This window comes from Antrostomus carolinensis, unplaced genomic scaffold, assembly GCF_000700745.2.
Source record: "Antrostomus carolinensis isolate BGI_N321 unplaced genomic scaffold, ASM70074v2 scaffold12685, whole genome shotgun sequence".
Lineage (NCBI taxonomy): Eukaryota > Metazoa > Chordata > Aves > Caprimulgiformes > Caprimulgidae > Antrostomus > Antrostomus carolinensis.
In genome coordinates this window covers 2,328-25,553 of record NW_010317143.1, presented here as the reverse complement: position 1 = coordinate 25,553, position 23,226 = coordinate 2,328, and the positions used below count along the sequence as shown (strand labels likewise).

Below are 23,226 nucleotides of genomic sequence, written 5' to 3'. Positions count from 1 at the left end.
GCCCTTTGGTCCTTGTTTAGCCAAGTGTGCCTGGCGTGTCTGATTCCTCCACCACCCTTTGTTCTGAAAAACTTTGCTTTGAGAACAAACTATGTAAATACACCTCATAATGAATTTAATAGTTGACTCATGTTTATGGACTATCCTTCTTTTATTAGTAGGAACAGGTTAACCAGGCAAGATTTGTTCTGTGTGTGTTGCTTTAGAAGGGGCGGGTGGGATGAAAGGTGGGAGCCTTGCTCAGCCCTTCCTCCAGCACCACATGTGAGGGGGAGGCTGCAAACTGGGGGTGCGTTCCCCAGGGAAGAGTGCTACAGAGGTTGTGCCCACAAAGGTGAGCTCCAGGCCAGGATTTCCTCCAGCTTTCCCACCTCACAAATCAAAGTTCTGTAAAATGACATGGGATGAGCAAACAGAGGTGCTTGGAGAGAGGTGGGTTACTACTACAGTCAGTTACTGAACACTACAGGTCTTATGTAATTAATAAAAAAGAAAAGAAAAGGTTTCGCATGCACGTGATTTCAGATTTTGTTGGTATAGCTGCATTCCTGTTACCAGAAATAAATTTGCCTAAGCCTTCATCTCCTGGCAGGGGGCTGTTACCACATGGCACCATTCTATTTTTCTGGCCTTATCTCTTAATTAACTAATCTCTAATAATGCTCTTTAATTTTTTCTTGAATAAGCATTTGTGATCCATCCCCATTTCACGTTGGTTATGGTAAGAGCAGTGTTTTGTTGTTTTGGTTTTTTGGGGGGGTTTTTTTTACAAAACAAAGAAGTCAGGTGAAAATAAGTAACACTTTTGCTGAGATCTCTTTTTCTTTTACATCAGGCTTGAAAATCTTCCCTGACAATCAGCTGGAAGTGTGCAGTGCCTATGAGCCCGATATAGCATTCCTATGCTCTTCACTAAGCTGCACACATGCATTTGGCTGGTATTATAAAATGTCCAAGCTCATGTAATGCATGGAGGCTAATCTTATAAATTGTATTAAGGCTACTTACGTATTAATAGCTTTAAGGAAGCTGTTTATATTTCCTCCTTCAAAGCACTTCAGTGAATGTTCTGTGTCCCTTCAAATAAATGTCACTGGTAAAATAGTGCACTTTTGTAATTTCTTTTAAAAAATAAATTATATTTCTTGAAAGTTGGCTCTTCAAGGCCTTGGGCTGGCTCTCAGATCTGGGTTCTTGAATTTAAGCTGGTAATACATATGGAAGTACCTAAAAAGAAGTGGCTTGGTTTGTATGAATTAAGCTCACACCCTTCTGAAGTTTATTAGTTTGAAAATCAGGGCACAGCTCTGGAGTTGTTGGATTGCTGCAGGCAGCTTTGGCTACCTGAGCTTTACTACTTAAATTTAAAATAACAACAATGCTTTCTTTTGTATGTCTGTTGCAGGTTAGATTTAAATGGGGGAAAAGAAGAGCTTATACACACAGTTTAGCTGATGGTCAAAGATCCTGAGGAGGCCAGTGGTTTCACTTGTTGAGCACTTCTAGAAGCTAAGGCCTGTGAAGACGTTGTAATTCCTATGTACTACAAGAGGATGCTACTAGAATGGTCCAGCAAATTCTGTTCCTAGTAAGAGGCAAGTGATTTAGGGGCCTGTTTGCACATCCCAAGCTTAGCTGGGCACATGAGAAGAGGAAGGTTACTTTTCTCTCAGAGCATTCTATAGAGAGGGGGAAAGCTTCCTACCTACAGGAATATATAAAACAGGGCTAAAAAATGAATTCAGAAGCAAAAAGTCAGAAGTAATGCAAATTAAAGAAATCTGTATTAAATAGTATGTATTTAAACATTTTCTTTAAAGAGGTCTTTACTTGCAGTATGAGTTTTAATACCTAAATTTACATTTGCAGGCAGCAGAGATCTTTATCTAGAACAGCATTTGCGATGTCACACGAAAGTATATTTGAGACTGGACAAATGATATATTACACGTAGGATTTTACAAAGCAGTCGTATTACAATCTTGTAGTAATTATAAGATGTTACAAAGATTTTTATTAACCAGAAGGCTTTATTTTAGACAGCATTAGCATGTACACTATTTGTTCTTATTTGTACAAAACCCCAATTCCAGTACTATTGTTCATAAACCTGTCTCAGATGGTCTCTCTACCTGCCTAATACCATGAGACCCTTGCTCTGGGAACTGGCTTCTCCAATGTGGCGTTGAAAGAATAATTTGAAAATTTGTTATGTTGCTCTAGCAATAGACAGGAGAAAAAAAAATAGAGACCACAAATAATTGGAGAGTCCTGTCTAAAGCCATGGCCTAAGCCAAATTTCTAGGGCAGCAATACATCTAGATCTCTTTGAAAAATCAGATGTCTAATCAAGTAACCAGTATAGATCACAGCACACTGAAGGCTCACAAGGAAAAACTGTAATTAATCCTTGTAATGCAGCTCCTATCCATATGTGACTCCCCCAAAAAGCTCTTCTCTGATATATGTGGCCGTGCGCCATCCACAATCCTGTTCTCTAACGGACCAGCTGAGAGGAGCAGCCGGTGGTAGTGATTTCTTACTGAGAAGGAAGGAGTTGGCCTGGTTTATACAGTTCTGCCATGCAGAGTGTCCCTCAGCAAAGCAATAGATGATAGGCTGTGGTGAATAGCAAGTTGGCTTTTACATTAGTTGCCCTTTTTCTAGTCAGTCTTGCACACAAAAAACCAGAGCTGACTTTTTAATTCATTATTGTAACTAGAGTTAAAAGCTTTGACCAGCTTTGAAAAAGTGAAAGGATGCCACAAATACCTCTCAAAATCAAATGTGGTGTTCAGATGGCCTGAAACAGCCTGGACACCGAGTTATAGACTATGGCTTGATGTATGGACCTGTCCCTGCCTGTCCTGCTGGGAACTGGTCTGTCCATCCTAGAAGGAATTTGAACAAAAGCTGGAGGAGCTGAGTGCTGCTGGGGCAAGTGCACAAGTGATTAAGAATGAAAACTGATGGGCTGTGCAATGATTAGGCAGCTGCAAACGTGGCTTCCTTTGAAGACTGGCCATCAGCCAGGTGGAAGGGACCTGCTGAGAAAACTCCCCCAGGTACAACACAGAGAAGTAGAGGTTTTGCACAGCTGGGGTAAAAATAAGTGTGGTGCCTGGCTCATAGCTGAGGGACTGAGATGTCTGCAGTTGTTTGTGCAGGGGTTTGGGGTTTGCTCTCTTGGGTTTCTTCCCTTTAGCTGAATTTATCTAACTGCAGATAACCTCAAGATGATGCTCTGTTCCCTTACTAGAGGCCATGCACCACAGCAAGCTCTTTCCATTTTTTATTCCAACTTTGTAGAGTTGAACAGGGTCCTCCAGTTATGACAGTGTGTTTGGAGAGATGGGGCATATGCAAAATATGCCTTTGCTTTGACTTAAAAGATAGAATGAAGGGTACCCTGTCACTGATAAGGAAAAAGAAAACTTGTTAAAAATTGCACACTGGGGGATAATTTAAACTTACTTTTCCCTGGCCTCAAAGTTTGAGGCTTGAAGTAGTTGTGGATGAATGGTATCCATTTGCTATGACCCTGGAAAACATTTAAAGTGTTAGTTCTAAATAGCCTTTTTTTTTTCTTGTTTTAAAAATAGTTGGGCTTTAATATTCTGGAGCAAGCTATGGGATTACATACTTTTTAAATGTCCAGAAGAACTGTAACTATGAGCACATGCTCATAGCATTGATTCCAGCCACTACAAGAGGAACCTTCTAAGCTTCTACTTGTTTAAATACAAGGTGAAGTGTAAGTCTATGATACACTCAGGATATACTGGCTGGAAAAAAAACCCTGAGAAACAAAACCCAAATCTTACCTTAGTGTTGCTTTCATGATACTTGTGCTGTTTCATTAAATTACAATTTTGCTTAGTACATAAATTCTCAGCATAAGTTTGCATTTTGTTCTATGTACATCTTAAGAATACAGCAGAAAATACCATTACTTAGCACATAAACAAAAATCACATTACGTGAGAGGTTTGTCAAAATGCCTGTATACTAAGTTATATACAATTCTGAAAATCCTTCTTCTTTTGAATTCTAATATGTTACTCCCCAGAAAACCAACCTGTTTGTCTTTAAAAGTTGAAGTACATAGAGTATGCTGGTAAAACAACTTGAGCAAAAAATACTAACTTTTCAAATTCCATTTTTCATTTCAAAATAAGATGGAATGGATCACTGTGTGATGCCAGCAATTTTTTTATTTATTTTATTTTATTTTTTATTTAACTAACTGTCCCTGATAAGGGAACATGTCAATATTGCAAGTCCTAGTGGGGTCACTTCCCCCAGACGTTATGAATATGGTGTACTCACATTATGGATAAATGTGTTATCCCAAGGTGCACTATGTTGTATACTCCCACACACAAAAAAAAAGCATGAGTAGAAATGTATATTCTCATGATACATAGCTTTTAAAACATAGATATTCACAATTCTCAGTTTTTTAATTCCTCTCTGATAAAAAGTCCACATCAATGAGAAGCTCAACTGACTGTTGCGACAGCTGGCGCCTTCCCACCTTCCTCTCCTTCGGCCCCTTCGGCATCTGCTTCCACCTGATTGAACTTACCCATCTTTTTCAAACTCTCCAGTGCGGAGCTCAAAGTGTCCTTCAGGCTGTTCTCCAGGATCCAGCCTTCGCTTTCGCATTCAGGGTCTTCAGGATTTGCAATGCTCTCCAGAGAGGTGTGCAGAAGACGCAAGCCAACCATCACGAATGACTGCACCATGCAATGGAAAAGACAAGAGAGCGTCAGGCAAACCTTTATACCCTTGTCCACGTCTTTGCCACCTTCCGCTATCAGCAGCCCAGGCTGGCGGAGTGAACAAATTGCCAAAGGCACCAAACAGGTACAGCTTGGGGGGCTGCAGGAATCATCCATGCAGCAGGAGATCCTGAGCCGCCTTCCCCTTTGGATGGCCAGGAGGGATGGGGGGAGCTGGCAGGAGGAAAAGGCTCCCTCACAAGTAGGAACGGACAGGGTGGAGGTCTGAAATCAGTGAGTGCCTCAGGAGGCATGACAGTTGATAAGCGATGAGTGGACACATCAACTCAGGAAGGAAGCCTATGTGCTGGCTGCTGCGAAACAGCAGCTTTGTGTGGTCATATGCACAAGAGGGCTTTCCACAAACCCCGTCACAGGGTAGGCACCTCCTCAGAGATCTTAATGAAACCTCTGCTCCTGTGCACTAGATGTACATAAAGCTGTTTATATGTGCAACAACGTGCTCTGCCACCATCCACTTAATTTTAACTGTAAATATTTTTACTTCACATTGGCCTTAATATGTTTGACAAGTATATTAATCTGATCAAGGAGATATTAATGAATCAGCATCTGTGCAGAATAGAGCAACATTAGGATTTGAGCCATCAGCTTGTCTACTTCAAATTCTGGTTTTGTTTTTATATAGGTATGTGCAAATAAGGAACCAAGGCAGGAGGTGATGTGTATCTCTCACTGGTTCCATCTAAGGCAAATTTCTGTTTCTGATAAAATATTTACCAGTCCCAGCAGCCCTGACTGAGACTCTGCTATGATGGTGTAACGCCCCTGACACTGAAAATGCCCCACATCTGCCTCCAGAGACAATGTTTTTAGCCAGTTTCATGCCTTCTGATACCATTCAGAACAGTCTGACTTCCACTCTTGTTGTGCTTATGAAGAAAAGTGATTGATCTTTGAAGTAGAGAAGGAAAGAGAAGGAAAGAAAAGGCAGCGCCCAGGAGATCCAGCTTGATGAGGTGGTAAAGCAGGTGGACAGGCCAGGGAAGCAAAAGACTAATTTAGTCTTTTGTATGCTAGCTAAAGCTATGGTTGAGACTATTTATTGTTGTTAACGACCTCATAGGATTTGTTCTGTAAGGGAAGTATGATGCTTCTGTTATCCTACCCAAATTCCCAAGGAAGTGATTACCTCCAGTCTTCCTAAAACCCAGTGGCTAAAGAGGTCAGCATCCCTGTGTGTTGCTTACCTGGTGGCACAGCTGAGGCCCACAGAGAGCTGCCCTAGATCTGCAAGGTGCTGCTGTCTGTCGAGGCTTTTGAACTAGAGATGGAGGAAGCTTGCCAACTGTCGTGCAGGATTACGGCATTGGGTAGCTGGGCAGATCTGAAGTTCGGATTCAGCCATTTAGTGTGGCCAATTGCAAAATTCACATCTGGCTTTTGGACTCATGGGACTGCTCAAGCATGTGCTTCTGTGGACCACTCATTAGCCTGTCTACCCTGGTGATCCTTCTTGTGTGTGACCAGTATCTCCGAACTCTTGGAAGACTAAAGGGTTACCCTTGAAATTTTCGAAGGTTAATGTTCCTCTGTCTTGACTCAAGACCAGGAAGGAAAAAACATTGGTCAAACAAAAAAGCTTCATCCAATATGTCCATATCCAAATTTTCAATCCTGTTCAGCATAGAAACATCTGACTTGCAACACCTTGGTCCTCAAAAAAGATTCTAATGGCCCTGAATCTGGAAATAGTCTCATTTTGTTGTGGGGATCTACCCAATACTATGATGACTTAAATTAGTCAAAATGCTATTCTAGTATGTAGGTCACAAGAAGTGACAAATCACATCACGCTAGTCTTAGGATTTAAAGCCTTTGACATCTTCCTTTCAATCTGAGCCCCAGTTTTGCTGCTCTCAGTTATGGGACTAATATCTTTCCTATTAATGGCTGTTGCAAGTAAAGATTAATAGGACTGGATGCAGAAGATGGCCTTCATGTTGTTCTCTACTTGTGCTACCTCACTGTATTTCAGCACGAGCTTTTTTTTGTGTCTGACTTACTAAATCCCACTGTTTGACAGCAAAATTAGCTGTATTTATAGGTTTCCTGGATGGCTCTAAGTCACTAAATATAGTTGTGCTTTAAAAAAGGAAGGTGCTTGTGCAGAAGGGAGCAGCTGACCTGCCCTCAGATGAGATTCTGTGACATTTTCTCTCAGTTTAAGACTTAATTTTCTTAAAAATCTTGCTCAGAAACATTTTGGGTCTCCGGGGTTAAGATTTGCTAAAAGCAGTACAAAATATTTGGGCTTTCCACACTTCCTCTGACCTGAGCCTGCCTCCTCTGCTGGATGAGAATAGAGTTCAGGAAGCTGAAGACAAATTCATCTGTCTCCTATATGACCGTATAGAGCCTTGGACTCAGTTTTGCTGAAGTGATTTGTGTTGTAAATTATTTATCCAGAACCTTTAATGCAGGCAGCTTTTCAATAGCCCCATCTCTTCATTTGCAGGTCCTGGCCAGGACACTTATAGCTGCATGCAATGCACAGATCATATTCTCAGCAAAATTATGGAATGTGTCTGGGCATTCCAGCTGGATGTATCTGCTGCCTCAAAAATGTATGTTAATGCCTCAGTACGCTTCAGCTTTGTAGCGATACTTTGAGGGACCTAGAGAGGCTGGAGAAATGGACTGACAAGAGCCTCATGAATTTCAATGAGGAGAAAAACTCCTGCACCAAGGAAGAAACAGCCCCATGCACCAGTATATGCTGGGGGCTGACCAGCTGAAAGCAGCTTGTCAGTAAAGTGCCTGGGGGTCTTGGTGGACACAAAGTTGAACATGAGTCAACAATGTGCCCTTGTGGCAAAGAAGACTAATGGTATCCTGGGCTGCGTTAGACAAATGTGCTGTCAGCAGGCTGAAGGGGGTAATCCGTGCCCTCTACTCATCACTGGTGAGGCCACAGTTGGAGTGCTGTGTCCAGTTCTGGGCTCCCCAGTACAAAAGGGCCATGGACATACTGGAGAGAGTCCAACAAAGGGCCACTGAGATATGAAGGGACTGGAGCACCTCTCCTATGATGAAAGGCTGAGAGAAGTGGGACTGCTGAGCCTGGAGAAGAGAAGGCTCACGGTAACCTCATCAATGTGTACAAATACCTGAAAGGAGAGTGTAAAGAGGATGGAGCCAGGCTCTTTTCAGTGGTGCCCTGTGACAGGACAAGAGGCCATGGGCACAAACATAGGAGCTTCTGTTTGAACATCAGGAAACACTTTTTCACTGTGAGGGTGACTGAGCACTGGTACAGGTTGCCTAGAGAAGTGGTGGAGTCTCCCTCCTTGGAGATATTCAAAAGCTGTCTGGACATGGTCCTGTGCAACTGACTCCATATGGTCCTGCTTGAGCAGGAGAGGTTGGACTAGATGACCTCCAGAGTCGCTTCCCACCTCAACCTGACCATGGCTCTGAGTTGTAGACCTAAGCTTAATCACAATCCAGTAGAGAAAGCCTGGGCATCAGGGTCCCAGAACTAGCCCAGTCTTGCTGAATTGATGATTTCCCCTTCCCAATGGACAAACTGTCATGAAAACTGTTGTCATTTTACAGCCACTTTAAAGTATCAGGAAGAACAAGGCTGCAGTGATTCTGCAGGGCTGGGTATGGCCAAGCTGGGCTGGTGCATCCACCTGCACCATGACATACTCAGCCCTTCCATCTGTGCCAGCAAACTGTGTCATCCTGGAGGGTCCTGAGGTTCCCCTGCCTGTGGGCTGGTTTTTAAGGTTATCGGGAGTTCGCTCCTAGTGTTGAATGCACCAGAGAATTTACTCTCCAGCACATGATGTGCAATGCGCCTCCCGCTTGCATCTCATCGCTCTCCTGGGTTCCCACCTCCTGGAGCTCAGTGCTGGGCTCTCTCTGTGGTACCACATGTGAGACAAATCTCAAGGTTTCAGCCATCACAGTAGCTGTGACCTATTAAGAGCCACATGTTTATACAGGTGAAGGACCTGGAGCATCTCAGGAACCAGCTGTTGCCCTCCCTTCCTTTTGAAATGGACCCTTGAACCCCATATTTCCTCTTCATTGGCTGAGGCAGGTCAAGACAACAGCCAGGCTAGCTCTGCTTGACCTTCTGCAGCAGCGAAGCCCATCTGTTTGCCAGGGTTTAGCCTGAGGCGGCTTATCTAGAGCAGGGTGCGATCTTTTTTTGTCACCCTCATGACCAGTTGTCCCTCCTGGGAAGCCTACCACTTTTGCTAGTAAAAGCAGCATGTGGATAATAGTATATTTCCAGAAAATATGACATGCTGCATTTTTTTCAAATAGAAGTTTTAATACCTCAAAAGAGATTCTTTCTTCCTTGCACCAAATTAGAAACGTTAAACCCCAACGTTCTTCCCTGAGGTCCTAAACCCGTTTGGCACGTTACGTTTTTCTACAGCTCAAAGTAACAGCTGTGATTAGTGTTTCCTTCCGCACTCTGTCCCACTTCCCCCGGGTCAATGCCACCAACCCAGCTGGAAGAGGGAGCTGGGGAGGGGCTGTGGCCATACTGCTGGCCCGAGGCCACAGCAGCCTCTGGTGCGGAGCAAACCGTGGGGTTCCGCTGCTTTTGCGCTTTGCTGTGGCTGCTCCGCAAGCCGGTCCCAGGGAAACGCGAAGCGCAGAGCCAGCACGCTGACTCCCTGCAGGGCTGCACCCTGGTCGGTCCAAAATCTGACCCCGGCCACGACTCCCGCTCTGTATAAAAACGTTTCCTACCCTGACAGTAATTTAAAGAAAGTGGTTATATTTCAAGGGAGGCTAAATTAATGTCTGCTTCCTGCTTTGCTTCCTCCCTTCAGAGTTTGCCTTAAAAGCAGGAGTTTGAGACCCAAATCTGGACCCTTTATGGTAGAATATCCGGTAAGTCATAAATATTCAGGAGGGCCAAGTAATAGAACCCAGGATTGTGATATTTCTTTAAAGCTTTGCCCTGATAGCCCTCTGATTACCTGAGAAAAATTTCACCTTTTATTTTGAAAAAGATGAAGGGAAAAAGAGATCGTATTTCCCATTACACCATAGATTGAAAATACTACCTGGGTGTACTTTGAGGAGCTAGAGATAAAATACTGTACTTTTATCACTGCTATTAATGTTAACGTATCACTGTCATTAACCTCCTACAAGTCAGCAGAGGTACGTTACAGGTTCCTAGTCATGATGTTTTCACAGCTGGCCTAAGTGTTTCTGTGCATTTTCCCCCTGGTTTTTTAATTTCCGTCTGATTTTCATATACAGCAGAAATTCTCCTCTCTTCAAGAACTCTTCGTTTGAACTTGGGCTGAAACACAAGCTTCTCTTTCTTTTCTTACCAGAATAACAGTGCTACGAGGAGGTAGTACCTTTCTCAGCCGTGTGGAGTAGCTATTTTTAAAATAACAAACACAACATGGAGTAACTTCATGACTTTTTTTTTTTTTTTTCCAGTTCACAGATTATTTGGGTAGGTGTTTATTTTCCAAACAGCATCTTCACTCCTGGAAAGGTGTTGCCCAGTGCTTGTATCAAAATATAATGCATCTTTTTTAAATTTGCATTTATCTGAATTTCAAAAAAGCTGGCTGAATCATTTAAAACAGGCAATGCCACTTGCAGCACCATTTCAAGGGTTAGAAAGGGTCTGCTGCACCTTGCCTTGCACAGTGAGCTGCACCCTCCCCGTCTGCCATCCCATCCTCGTGCGTCAGCCCTCATGCCACTGCCAGCCCACGCTCCCTGCTTATTAGTATTCATTAAACACCCCAGCTAGAAAATTTGCCATCTCCCAGAGGCAGAAGAACATGTTTTCCTCGTATAGAATGAACAGTATTTTAGCAGCAAAGCTGCACTTCAGGTTATGGTGCCCACAAACACCTGGACTGGGTGGTATCTGCACCTGTTTGCATACACACAGTGGTTTTGGGAAGCAGAATAAAATAAAATTAATCCATTTTCTTCACCTAAACCACTTCTTGTGACCAGAAATGTTGATGGAGCTGATGAAGGACCTTAAACCAAATGCTGCCCTGAAGCTGGATACTGTGCATGGCTCTAGGTCTTATTTTCATCAGCATATAAACCCCTTAACTGCACTTTCTGTCCCACAAATTACTGCGATCTCTTTCTGATGCGCTGCTTTGTGTACTTTTCATTGCCCACTAGTGGTGACATACATAAAACTAATGCATCTGGACAGCTGAGCCTTCACACCCTCTTCCCTGCTTGGGCACCCTGCATTTGGCAGAAAATTGGTCCCTTTTTCCCCCTCTTGCTGTGGGATGCTCAAGGCTCTGGCTTCTTGCTCTGAAGTGGGGGGGTCAGTAATCTAACACCCACTCCATGCTTCCCAGCTGCATCTCCAGCCTGGGCCCTTCCAGGCCTTATGCAGATATTCTCTACTAGATGTTTTCTCAGACAAGAAATGGCAACAGACCATTTATTTTAAATAGATATGATCTTTAACTTGAAAGCCCATGCTGAAAAATGCTCTGCCTCTCTGCAGCAGAGCTGTCTCTTCAGCCAAGCAGGGCTGAGGGGAGAGGGTTACCTCAAAAATCCAGACGAGGAGGACGACGGCACCCATAGTGCTCATCATGCTGCTGTAGTAGTGCAGGAGGGCTTCCCGGCAGCCACGGAGCCAGAGGTTGAGCTCCTCCGTTTGGTAGTCGTAGCTGTAGTGAGCTGAGTTGTTGGTGATCTGGTACTGGATGCAGGGTCTTGGGGAGCTGGGGTTGCAGCAGCTGAATGGGACGCCATCCACCAAGTACCTTCCATCCACGTTGCTTTTGATCCGACTATAGGCAAGGGCAGAAGGAAGCGTGAATACACACACACACAAGATATATCAGAGCAAACTTGCATGAGAAAGGAAAGCAAAGGCAATGCCAATTTTCCACCGTGCCTCCTGGCCATGCCATTTCTCTGCATCCCATGTTTATACAGTGGTGGTTGTCACAGGTGTTTTTCCTCTCTAACATCCTTTTCTATGTCAAGGCTACACTGAGTCTATAATTAATTCTTCATGATGGAAACGTGCTCTCTTGGGTCACTTCTTCAAAGAAATTATTTTTTAAGAAAAGCAAATGGCAGAGAGAAATTTCAGGAAAGGCAGTCAGTAAAGGGTAATCACAGCATAGTTAGGGTGGAAGTGACCACTGGGGGTGACCTGAGCTTGGAAAAGGACCCACAACAGCCTTAGAACATACCATATCCAGGTAGGCCATTGATCCAGCAAACCTAATAGCTTCTCGTTGATGATACCAGCTCTGGGAAAGGGTTATGCATTTATTCTCAGCTTGGGAAGGTAGCCAGTATTTAAAACGTGAAATGTGCTTCAGCAAGAGGATGTTGAAAATTTCTGAAGTCCTTACAGAAGCTACACAACTATTGTTCATTTGAGACTGCGATTGCTCACCATAAACAGCCATTTAGTCTGGTGTCTTATGAGGTGTTTAGATGAGAGATACTTAGGAGGCAAATAGTTCCACTGGCACTGCAAAGGAAGACTCTAAGAGGATTGCAACTCTAACAAATGCCGTTTCACTTAGAAAATGGAGAACCTCAGCAGTCTAGAAAGGTGAAAACAAAAATCTGAGAGTCACTTGTAGCTTTCTATATGGATATTTTAAAGTTATGTCACAGAGAGAGGTGATTGCAACAGCCTAGAGAAGCAAAATTCCACTTTACAGTCATGACCTAAATATATCTAAATGCCAAATGCAGTTAAGGATTTATTCAGAGCAATTGGATCAGACCTTCTCCCTACAAATAATATAAAAATCACATTGAAGGGGATAGATTCCCACCTTCCCTGGAATTAAGGAAAACTTTGCTATTGACATCAAAGGGCCAAGAATATCCCACCAGGAATGTGAACAGAGATTGTGCACCACCATATAGTTCAAACCTTGAATTCACCCACTAACATCCATTTGTGGATTTTTAATGCCCCATTTCCTGCCTCAGTAGTACAAAGAAATTGCTATGAGTCTTGGTTCCAAACAAGACATCGTTTATTAAGGACAATATAACCTTGTTTTCCCTCTGTGCTTTGCCCTTCCACTGCTGCTGGATTAAGTTACAGCTCTCAAATCTCCATATAATACTGGCAAGGTGAACTTCTTATGTTTTCAAGTAGTTATTTATACCCATGGGCGTACCTTTGCAATGCAAATACTCCCTTATTAAATAGTGAATCTATTTGCTATAACCCCACAGTGCAATAGGTTAAGCTTGTAACAGTTTTCACTACAAAGTCCCAGTTCAGAATCGCTAAAACAACCAGACCACCCAACAAGTCAAAAAAATATGCTGAGAGACACACAAGTGAAATACCATTTACACAGTCAGGCAGGGATCCCAAGAGATACACAAAGCTTTTTTCAAAATTACTTCAGGCATTTTTAACATAGGCAGTATATTTAAAAGGCAGATCGCTTCCCGTTTACAAGACCCTTTGTGCAACCACAGAGTATGAACATTAACAAATGACGTTCCCAAAGAACTCTGAATAACCACCTCTTCCCCTGATCTTAATTTTTCAAAAGGTTGTAGATATTTATACTGAATGCTCATTTTTTAATTTCAAAAGTTCATGTTTCTTTTTCACTTGTGCTCACTGCACCTCACCCGAATTTGAGATTACTGCCTCTTTGGGCACTGACATCAGAGTCATTAAGGTGTTTCTGGTCAACAGTCTGTTCTGGTTTGTATAGAAGAAACCAGTGCTGTTTTCATGTGAGGTTTAAAAAACTAAGCACAGGTATATATATCAAACATGTTTTTACACAGGAGAGAACTTAAAATGCATTTGGCTCCAAGGGACACTACGTAAAGCTAGGTACGTTAACAAGTGTTGACTTTCAATATTGTCACAGCACTGAAGCAATTGACTGAGTGAATATAAAAATAAAATTCTAAATCTTAAGGATTTAAGCCACCTGAGTTATTGGTCCATTTCTATTTGTTTCCACGAGACTGATTAATTGCCAATACCTAAAGGGGCATTTTAAAAGTGGTGTAAACAGTATATACCCAGGGAAGTCTTTTTTTAGGAACTTAATAAGTCGCACTGAAATCTGCTCTAGGAATAGTGACGTTCTGATACTTTCCTGTTAATTTTGGGAGTAGGTATGTGTTGCTCAATATAATGGGTTTATAAAGAGGTAAAAGACAGTAAAAAATATTATTTTAACTCTGTTTACATTGCACTGAGTAAGAGTGAGAATTATATTTTGGTGCTTTATATTTTATGTTCTGGATAACATTGGAGGAATTTATCAAGGGAGGAAGCAATCTAGCTGATCATTTGGGATGCTTATTAAGCAAGAGCAGAGAAAAAAGACATTTTATACACAACCCCCTCCAGTCAGTGCCTATTGGGACGTACATTTCTTAAATTACAGTACTGATCAAATAACGATACTACACGATACAAACTCCACTAAGTTACTTACTCTTTCACTTCTTTGGAGCTGAAGTCCAGATATCTGTTGCTGATCCACTGAACTTCGAACCAATCTCTGAAGCCATTGTTCCCACAGCATTTGAACTCAATTTGGAGCATGTCGATGGTCTTCTTCATGAAACATCTTCCAGGGGTGTCTGTGTCCCGGTAGAACTTCATGCCGTTCTTGAGCCCTTGGGCCAGCGTGCTCTCCAGGGAGCCCCGCATGAGAAAGCAAATCAGAGCAACGAAGAAAATTAGTATGTTAAAGAGGAAACATAGTGCCATGTAAGGTTTCAGCAAAGGTTTCCACTTGTCAAATTTAGCGGGATCCAGAGAATCGTAACAAATTTTGCCAGCAAAACCATTGAAGGCGCAGGATAATATACCCATCAATATCAAAGAATTGGGCACAAAGTGGCTTTCAGAATTGTCCATCACTTCGCTTCGCTTCCGGAGTTCAATTTTGAGGAACAATCCCATGCTAAAAACAAGGATTCCAGCAAACACTGAAAGCCAGTTCATGAGCCATAGTCCCTGAGCTAGTTTTACCCGTTTCTTCTGGTTGAATTTGACTTTCAGCAGTGCCATCTTCGTAATGTGAGATATTGGAAGAATTCGCAGCCTTGACCCCTCTTCTCAGCGTAAACGACTCGAGGAAGAACCATTCAGGCATTGGAAGGGACCCCGAACGGCACAGTGGGAAGAGAGCTACTGCGTAGCCCTTCCATCTTGAGCTCCCCCAGTAAGGATTCAAGCAAGTAAAATATTCAAAGATCCCAATTAACAATTTCTCATTAGTAAGAATAATGGGCAATTAGCACCTACAACTATTTCTGGTGGTTCCTTCCAAGCAAAGGAGAAACAGTCTCAAGGTTTCAAATGATTTGATCTGGATCTGCAAGACGTCATTCTAATACCTTTAATCATTTGATCCAATTTGGAGAAATGTCTGTCACCAGATGAGTGGAAATAATCCCTCATTTTACTATTTAGTAGATTTGTGCTTTCTTGTGATAGGCTGCTGGGCAGAATATGAAAACCTAGAGATATAAAAAGATCTTTGTTGCCAGAAGAATATGGATCCTTTGAAGAAAAAGGAAGAGGTCTCTGAGATTAAAAAAGGCTGCTTGAATACAAAAATATACTTCCCCTGTGAGATCCTGATTTATTCATATCTACAGCCACAACCACCTTTCTAGTCCTTACCCTTCTGTGTTGACCCGAGATAACATCCCATGGCTTATGTGTTCTGGAAGCAGATAGTGTGTAACTTACAGTGACCCAAAAACCCTAAGCTTGGCATTTTCTATTTACTTCCAGGGCTTGTACCATCTCCAGGCCTTGGCAGGAGGGAAGGAGAAAGGAAAAGTTCAGAGAAACTCAATAAATAAACCCCAGGCTGAAATCTAGAGATGCTTTTATAAAAAGCAAGCTGACATGAGCAGCTTACTGGATAATCGCCAGGCCAGGGAGAGGAGCAGGGCTGCCCAAGGAGAGCCAGGAGCTTCACCAGGGAGGAATTTGACCCAGCAGCTGGGGAGGGACCCTTGGGCCGCTGTCACTAACCAGTGCAAAGGAGGGACCTCCGGGGTCCTCGGGGTCTGCTGAGGGACCTGGCTCTGCTTTCATGCTGTAGTGGGCAGAAAAGGAGGGATGCAATCCCCTCCTTCTGCGGTGGCCTTCCTCCCTACGCTGCACAGCCGCTTCAGGCAAGCATGGATGCTGGGCTTTCCCTCTCTCCAGTGCTTTAGGAGTTTTACTTGCTTTGAAATATCACCTCCTGCTTCCCCCTCACCCCAGAGAGGTTCAGAGCTATTGGGACAGTCCTGTGCTGGCTTGCCATCTGCCCTGGCAATGCAAAATTAACCTCAGGCAACCCCAAGCAATGCAAAATTAACCTGCAGGTGTGTGAGGGTGTGGGTGCTAATGCTGCAGGTGAGAAAGGAGCAGCCCCAGGAGAGGGACCAGGAGGCTCAGCCCTGACCCAAGCCAACCTGACCTGCTGCTGCCTGAGTGCCCTGGAGCATCCTCCAGTGGCTGCCAGCAGCATGGTACACCCACCCCGAGGGAAAGGTGAAGGGACATGCCTGGAGGAAGGTAAGTGTGAAAAATATTTTTTTTTAAAAAAAAAAAGCACTGCACTGGAAAATAGCATTTTGGTAGCCTGCTGCTGCGTGGTAGCATGGATGTTGCTCAGTTACTGTTTGAGATCCTGGAATGCTGGAGGCCCCTTCAGTAAGGACAAAGGCTATTAAGCTGCTACTTTTTCCTGTGCCAATATAAGGTTTTTGTGATGGACCTTTCTCAGCCCATCCAGGTGCCATTGCAGTGACCTGCAGAGTAACCAGGACCTGGGATTTTTCTAAAGCAGGCCTGGTTGTTCACATTGCTGCTGCCCTTGCAGGTAAAGAGTGACTGTGTAAGAGGAAAGGGAGAAGGCAGTTATCCATCAGGGCTATTTTCTCTGCTTGCCATGAAGTGGATGAAAAGTGCTGTTTCTTGGGAGAGCCTGTTAAATATTTTTGTGCAATAAGCTCTAACACTGAAATAAAATCTCTCCTGGCTTCTCAGCAAAATATCCCATAACCATGTGGCACATGTTACTACATTTCACTGACTCCTCCAGCACTCAGCTAGGAAACAGGAGATAGTTTGGAGAGTGTATTTATCTGACAGCCTGAATTTAATTCTGGGTAAATGAACTTGAAACTATTTCCTTTCTTGTCAGTCATGACAGAGTGAAACTCCAGTTAAAGTGAAAAGGAATTTTCTATCAGGTCTGTAGATCCCAAGGATATACAGTGAAATATATTTTGCAGTGCAATTAATTAGACAAGAAATGGTAAACCTGCCCACAGCAGATGTAATCCTGGTGCTGCTCTGGTTATGGGGAAGTTTGTATTCACAGATGACAGTCTGAATACCCACTACCTTAATAATTTAACATTCAGATGTCCACAATAACTCTGGTGCAGCAAAACCATATCATTGTATACACTAGGGCTTTTCCTGTTAATTTGGAAATAAAAATAGTGAAATAGAACATGCAGCATATACTTCAGGGCTCATTTGTCTCTCCATATTTACTCTTCTCCTTAAACAAAGGTAATAGGAGGGGTCCTAATAAATCACTCCTAAATAGTTTAGTGTTTTCTGGGAGATGGTCAGTGATTCACCTGATGCTCAGGAAGAGACACTCAGGTACTAATGAGGTTATACCTTTAAAGTAATCACAGAGAACAATCAACAATCAAAACAACCCAGATTTGGAAACCTGCTGTTTATTTAAGTAGTTTCAACAGTTCAATATCAGCTGGGGACTTAGAGTGGCAGAACTTACCCACCCCACTTACCAAGCTAACTCACAATGCTTGGAAGCTTTGAAGGGGTTTGGTGACAGTAAATCATATGCTTCTGATGCTTCCTTCAAAAAAATGAAGTGAACACTTTTAAAAGTGAGAAGTTAATGCTTCCTGCTTATCCCAGGCACAGACCTGACGAGCCCTGTGCAAACTTCAGCACAAACTGATCAGCTGAGCGCCACCTCAAGCAGAGCAACCCAAGGAAGAGGAAGGTTATGGGGGATCACTGAGAAGTATTTTGGGGTATGGACAGTACAAAAAAGAAAACTGGTTTTGCCTGGCATCTGCTGTTCTTACAAATTGTTTTTCTTGGCTGGGATTTGCCTTTGACTGGGCAGATTTACACCGCTTTCTGCTTCAAATATAAAATATTGAAACTGATCCACAGCAGATAAAAGCTAATTGCAGCAAGGATGTTTGAGTTAATAGCTTCCTCAGAGGTTTCATGTAAACTCAAATATATAATTCATATGCCATTTTGGAGAAAAAAAAAAGGTAAGAATAAAATGTTCAAATGACTATTGATCTGCTGGAACTCAGCATGAATGTGTTCATATTCAAAATATTGTTAAAAAATTATAATTTCTATGGATAACAATACAATATTGAAATATTTCCAAAAAGCTATGCCTGATAACCTAAATACAGACCACAAACTTGCCAGTTAATGCTAGGAGGGAGGAAAAAGTTGTTTTTAATGCAAACAATTCAATCTGATATTTGCTATATAGCCTGCTGCCCAGTCCTGGACCAACCGTGCTCCTTCCATCTTCAAGGATAGGCAAATTCCCTTTATCTAGGTATATCTGTGCTTAAACTATAGAAGTGCTCTTAGTTGTTCCCCTCAAAAAAAAAAAAAAAAAAAAAAAGGTAATTTCCTGGCCCAATCTTTCTTTCATGCTGCTCTGTGGTATGAAATGTGGCTTTCTTGGGTTCTTTTTTCTTTTCTTTCCTTAGAAGTGGTTAGGTTTCATTGCAAGGCTGAAGGTGTCTGGTTTTACCTATGACAGGAAGTTATTGAGCAGAAACAAGAGGTTTGTTTAGGCACTGTAGTTTATGGTTTGGCTTGCATTTGTAACTGTGTGGTGTGTACAGGGATATTCCTGAGGAACAACATAATAAAGTAGCTGTACCACATTGTATGATTAACAGGTGGAAAAAAGTCCAATTTATGACTTTCCCCGCCCCACCCCCCCCGGCTCCTATGTACATAAGTAACTTGGTAGGCTACTATTTTTGTGGCATGTGATGTGACTGCAGGTCCTGAGGCTGGAAATGGAGGCAAGTTGCTAAATTCACTGCTGGGGCTGTTGTACACCCTGGGAAGGGCAATTTGACCCGCTGGACCTTATGGCACCTAAACTACACTGAGGCAGGCTGTGGAGCTTCTAGTGTGGTTTTGCTCTGGGTAGTTCCCAGCATTTTACCCATCCTTATGTGCAGTGTGGGTAATATGTTCAGAAAACATCATTTTTCTTTGACCCTCAAGATGCTCATTATGAGTATGTATTTGTGATGCCTCGGGTGTAGTGTTCACTGCTGAAAGAATAAGAGCTATAAATTATTGTTTGTACTTGCAGAAACTGGAAAGAAATATGCTGGGAATTGAAAGAAGCTTAGAAAAGGCTCACAATAGTCATTACTGCTGGAGAACATCTCGGCACAACAGATGGATCCTCAAGTAAGTCTGATAAATCAGATCACAGTGTGAATGGAAATACTGAAATTCCACAGGTTGCACAGATTTTTTTTTTTTTTTTCTTGCTATTCCTATCTTTCCTTGTATGTGATGAGTTGGCTTTTTAGTACAGCACAAGCTATGAGCTGTCTTGTGCACAGATCTGATGGTGGTAACAGGAAAGCTGCATAGAAAAAAGGCCACAGTCACAAGAGGTGGGGAGAGACTGCTGGAAAGTAGAAGGTAAGGGGGCAGAGCTGAGCAATAAAAGGATGATGCATAAAGGAGGTAAAGAAATGTAATTTTCTGCATACGGTTCTCAAATCCAACAAGTCTGCTCTCAGATACCACTCTTACATGCTGGGAGAAATCCACGTGGAAAGAAGAAGCAGGACGTATATGAAGGGTGGGTAAGGGAGAAGGATCGTACGTATTCATAAAATCTCCTTTCACTAAAGAATTTCTAAGTATTTTGTAACACCTGATGCAATTCCAGGTAAAGCCACTGAGATTTGATCCTTGTCTAAATGCAGCTATTACTCAAATAGGAAGAAGCTTTTAAAAAAACCCCTCCAAGCCCCCCAAAACTTAAAATAAATAAATAAAATAATCCAAGCCCTTAAAAAGATAATGCATAAAAGTGTGTAAGAAACTGTCTTGTGCACATTTTTCTTCCCTGTTTTTTCATACAACAGTTTAGCTGAAGCCAGGCTCTATTTAAATGAAAGAGGGCTGGAAAAAGAGAGAATGCAAAGAACTCAGTTTTTGTCCCTGGTATTCAGAGAAGCAGGTGCAGATAGATGGAAATGCCTGGATGCCAGGAGGAACTGAAGGGGTCAGCCCCTCTTGGGGTGGACCTCCAGGTGAGATGGTGGCCTCACTGGAAGCAGTAGCAAAGCTCTCAGCTGCTTCTCCAGAGGCAAGCTTTGGTCCATGCTGCTTCTCACAGCCTCCACAAATGCTAACGCTCAGACCTCTGCCTGGTGCTGAAGTATGGTCTCAATTTTCTTCTACGGGTTCGCTGTTGTGTATTTTTGCATAGAGCTTTTTTTGTTTCATTCACAGACGTATATGAGGTTTAAGAAGCTGAGTAATATCACTGCGGTGAACTAAGGATGTTTCACTGGCTTTAAAGATTTCGGTGAGGCTGCCAGCTGGAGGAGGGCTGCCCAACCAAGCTGTCTTTCAAAAATGTTCAAACCAGGAGTTTCCTCTCCTGACTCCCTGTGGAAAATGGTTCTGCACCACAATGTCCTGCACTGTTTTTATCAACTTTCTGCCAGTTAGCCCTCCATTCACGGCCAATTTTCACCTAGTTTATGGTGTTGATGTTCCTGTTATCCTCCTACCATCTTCACTACCATGTCCCTGGCAGGCATTTGTTTTTCAGCCCCTTCTGACACCTAGCATAATTAATTTATTTATGGTATGTGGTGGCTTTTTTTGGTTGGTTGGTTGGGGTTTTGGGGGTTTTTTTTGTTGTTGTTGTTGGTTTTGAGTTTTTTTTTTTTTTAAGTTCCCTGGTTATTCTGGTGGCAATGAGATGCAGAGTCGTCTTCCTTGAGAAGACTCTGTTTATTTTCTTGTGTTCTGCAGGTTATGTGAGTCTGGCCACCATGCAGGTCACACCAACAAACTGCTGCAGGTGGAAGCAAAGCAGTGCTGGTAGTGCCACTAACTGGGTGGGGAATTACAGTCCTTTTAGGCTCCTTTGAACAGTTTTCTCTCTTTCATCATGTTTTAAGACCTTCATCTTGCTACTAGCTAAGGCAGCTTGAAACCAGCTTGTTTTTACAGCAGTTCTGACTGCTTCTGCCCTCTCTTCTGCCCCTCCTCATGACTGTCAGCCAGCTGTTGCCTGCTACCTGCTCAGCCACAAAACCTCGCTCAGCTTGCCCAGAGCCTCCTGAACAAAGTACCTCTTCCCCCATGGGTCTCTGGGGAAGGGGATTTTTGCAAGCTCTCCCTGGCAGGTTAGACGCAAAGCAAGCCTGGCTCCTGGCCTAGAAGAGGCTGCCAGGCATTTTCTCCGTGTCAGCATTGCTTATCGCCCCGAGAGAAGAAACCGAGCATGTGCCGCCCTCCTTTCTCCAAGCTGCGATTAGCAGAGAGACAAAGCGGCTCTGAGGAGGCTGTCATTGCAAGTCTCCTTGACCCAGGAGAACAGAGACAGCCTGGCACATCTCCTCAAAGCAGCTGCTACGCAAACTCTGCCCAACCTTCCCTCTGAATATTTCTTAGTCACAAGCTCCAGAACGGGGATTCAGGAGCACTTGCCGCTGGCTGGCAGCTCAGGGCACGTCACCATAAATTCCTTGCTCTCCCTGAAGGAGGTTTGCCTCAGTGTGATGTATGTGATGCTCCATCATCAAGCCAGCCAGAGACAAGACAGCACAAAATTCCTCACTCGTTGAAACCAGACACACTCAGTAAAACTATTTCAGTGCTTCCATGCTGAAGATGTGGTTTTGACCCCTTGAACAAATGGCTTAAGGCTCACCTGCAGACAGGAAGTGGTTTTGCTGATGCCTTGTCAGTTGAGGCAAAAGGTAAAGAAATACAATGAAGCTACAAATACTGTGGACTAGACTCTTTAGACTTTCTGTGTTTAGCACTTACTCTGTAAGTAGTTCCAATGAAATAATCTAGATAACTCAATAGTGTAGACCTGACAAAGAACCCCCAACATCTTATTTCCAAAACATTAGTGTCAACATAAGAATTTTTTTCCATCTAAGAAAATAGATGCTAAGAAATGTTAATAAATTAGCTTAAGAAATAGCTCAGAAATTTTAAATACAGATTATACACATCTAACTATACTGTAAAGTATGTGTGTGTATATATATATATATATATGTATATATACACACATCTACTCCAACCATGCCCTTAAATACTTTGTGAAAGTTTAATGAGCATATAATTCTCAATACATTTGAGTTATTGCTTTCCACTAGATTTGACTGGAAAATGGATTCTCACATGATCAACTGTGCTTCTGGGTATCAGCTAATGATCAACTGTGCTTCTGGGTATCAGCTAATATTCTCTCACTCATGTGGCATTTTACTCTTTTCCTACCTACACGGGCCTGCAGAATGCTGGGAGTTACAGCACAGGTGAGTAACGCACAAGCTGTCTGCACTGGTGTGGTCAGGAGGAAGGCTTCTGGGATACACAGATGACAGTCTGCTAGTGCTTACACTAACTGTGACTTCATTTCCCATATGTATTTTTAATAAAAAAATACTAGTGTTGTTAAAATAACTAATTAGATAGAAATACTTAGGTGTTTTTCTTCCAGACCTGAACAAGTTGCAGTTTCTACACTGCTAGAGCCTAGCAAACTTTTTCTAGTGTATAACTTGTCTTCACATGTTACTATTAACGTAACATACTTCTGCTTCAAAATAGTTCCAAGTTTCTCCTAGTATGATTCTACATCAGGAAATTAGCATTTTTAAAAAGGTGCATGGAAATGTGTAACTAACTTGTGTGTGTGTATATATGAAGGTACGTTTTTAGAACTAAAAACCACATATAAGTATTTGCCTGACTAAGCTTCTTCAGACTTGCTGCTCTCAAATTGAACTTTCTTGTTTCATGTCATCCTTGAGACCAAGATTCAGTTACATGGTTTGTATTACAAAAGTAATGATAAATCTTTAAAGGAAAGTAATTGTCTGGAACAGCTTTAGGAGCCTCCTCTGAAGTCACGTTCCTAATATTACCTAATATTTTGGTTATTGCCTAATAATTTTGGTTTTACAAGTTAGGTACTTGTAGGAACGAAAACATTAAGAACTCGGATGTAAATAACTGACCTCTGAAAAAACCAGTAAGGAAGCATTTTCAGACTGAAACTGAAGTCAATTTCCTTGTTTTGACTCACATTCCATTTATTCAGGCTGTGGACCAACAGCTAACACAGGTATGCACTTACAGGCCAGT

At 42.6% G+C, this 23,226-nt stretch overlaps 1 protein-coding gene across 1 annotated transcript; it reads right to left on the bottom strand.

The window, feature by feature from the left end:
* Positions 1 to 4,502: 4,502 nt before the first annotated feature.
* On the bottom strand, positions 4,503 to 15,438 carry PRPH2 (peripherin 2). The gene is made up of 3 exons (XM_010168479.2): positions 14,240 to 15,438; positions 11,332 to 11,578; positions 4,503 to 4,739 (listed from the first exon to the last, which is right to left on the bottom strand). The coding sequence occupies exons 1-3, from the start codon at positions 14,818 to 14,820 to the stop codon at positions 4,503 to 4,505; spliced, it is 1,065 nt and encodes a 354-aa protein (XP_010166781.1). The 5' UTR covers positions 14,821 to 15,438.
* Positions 15,439 to 23,226: the final 7,788 nt, after the last annotated feature.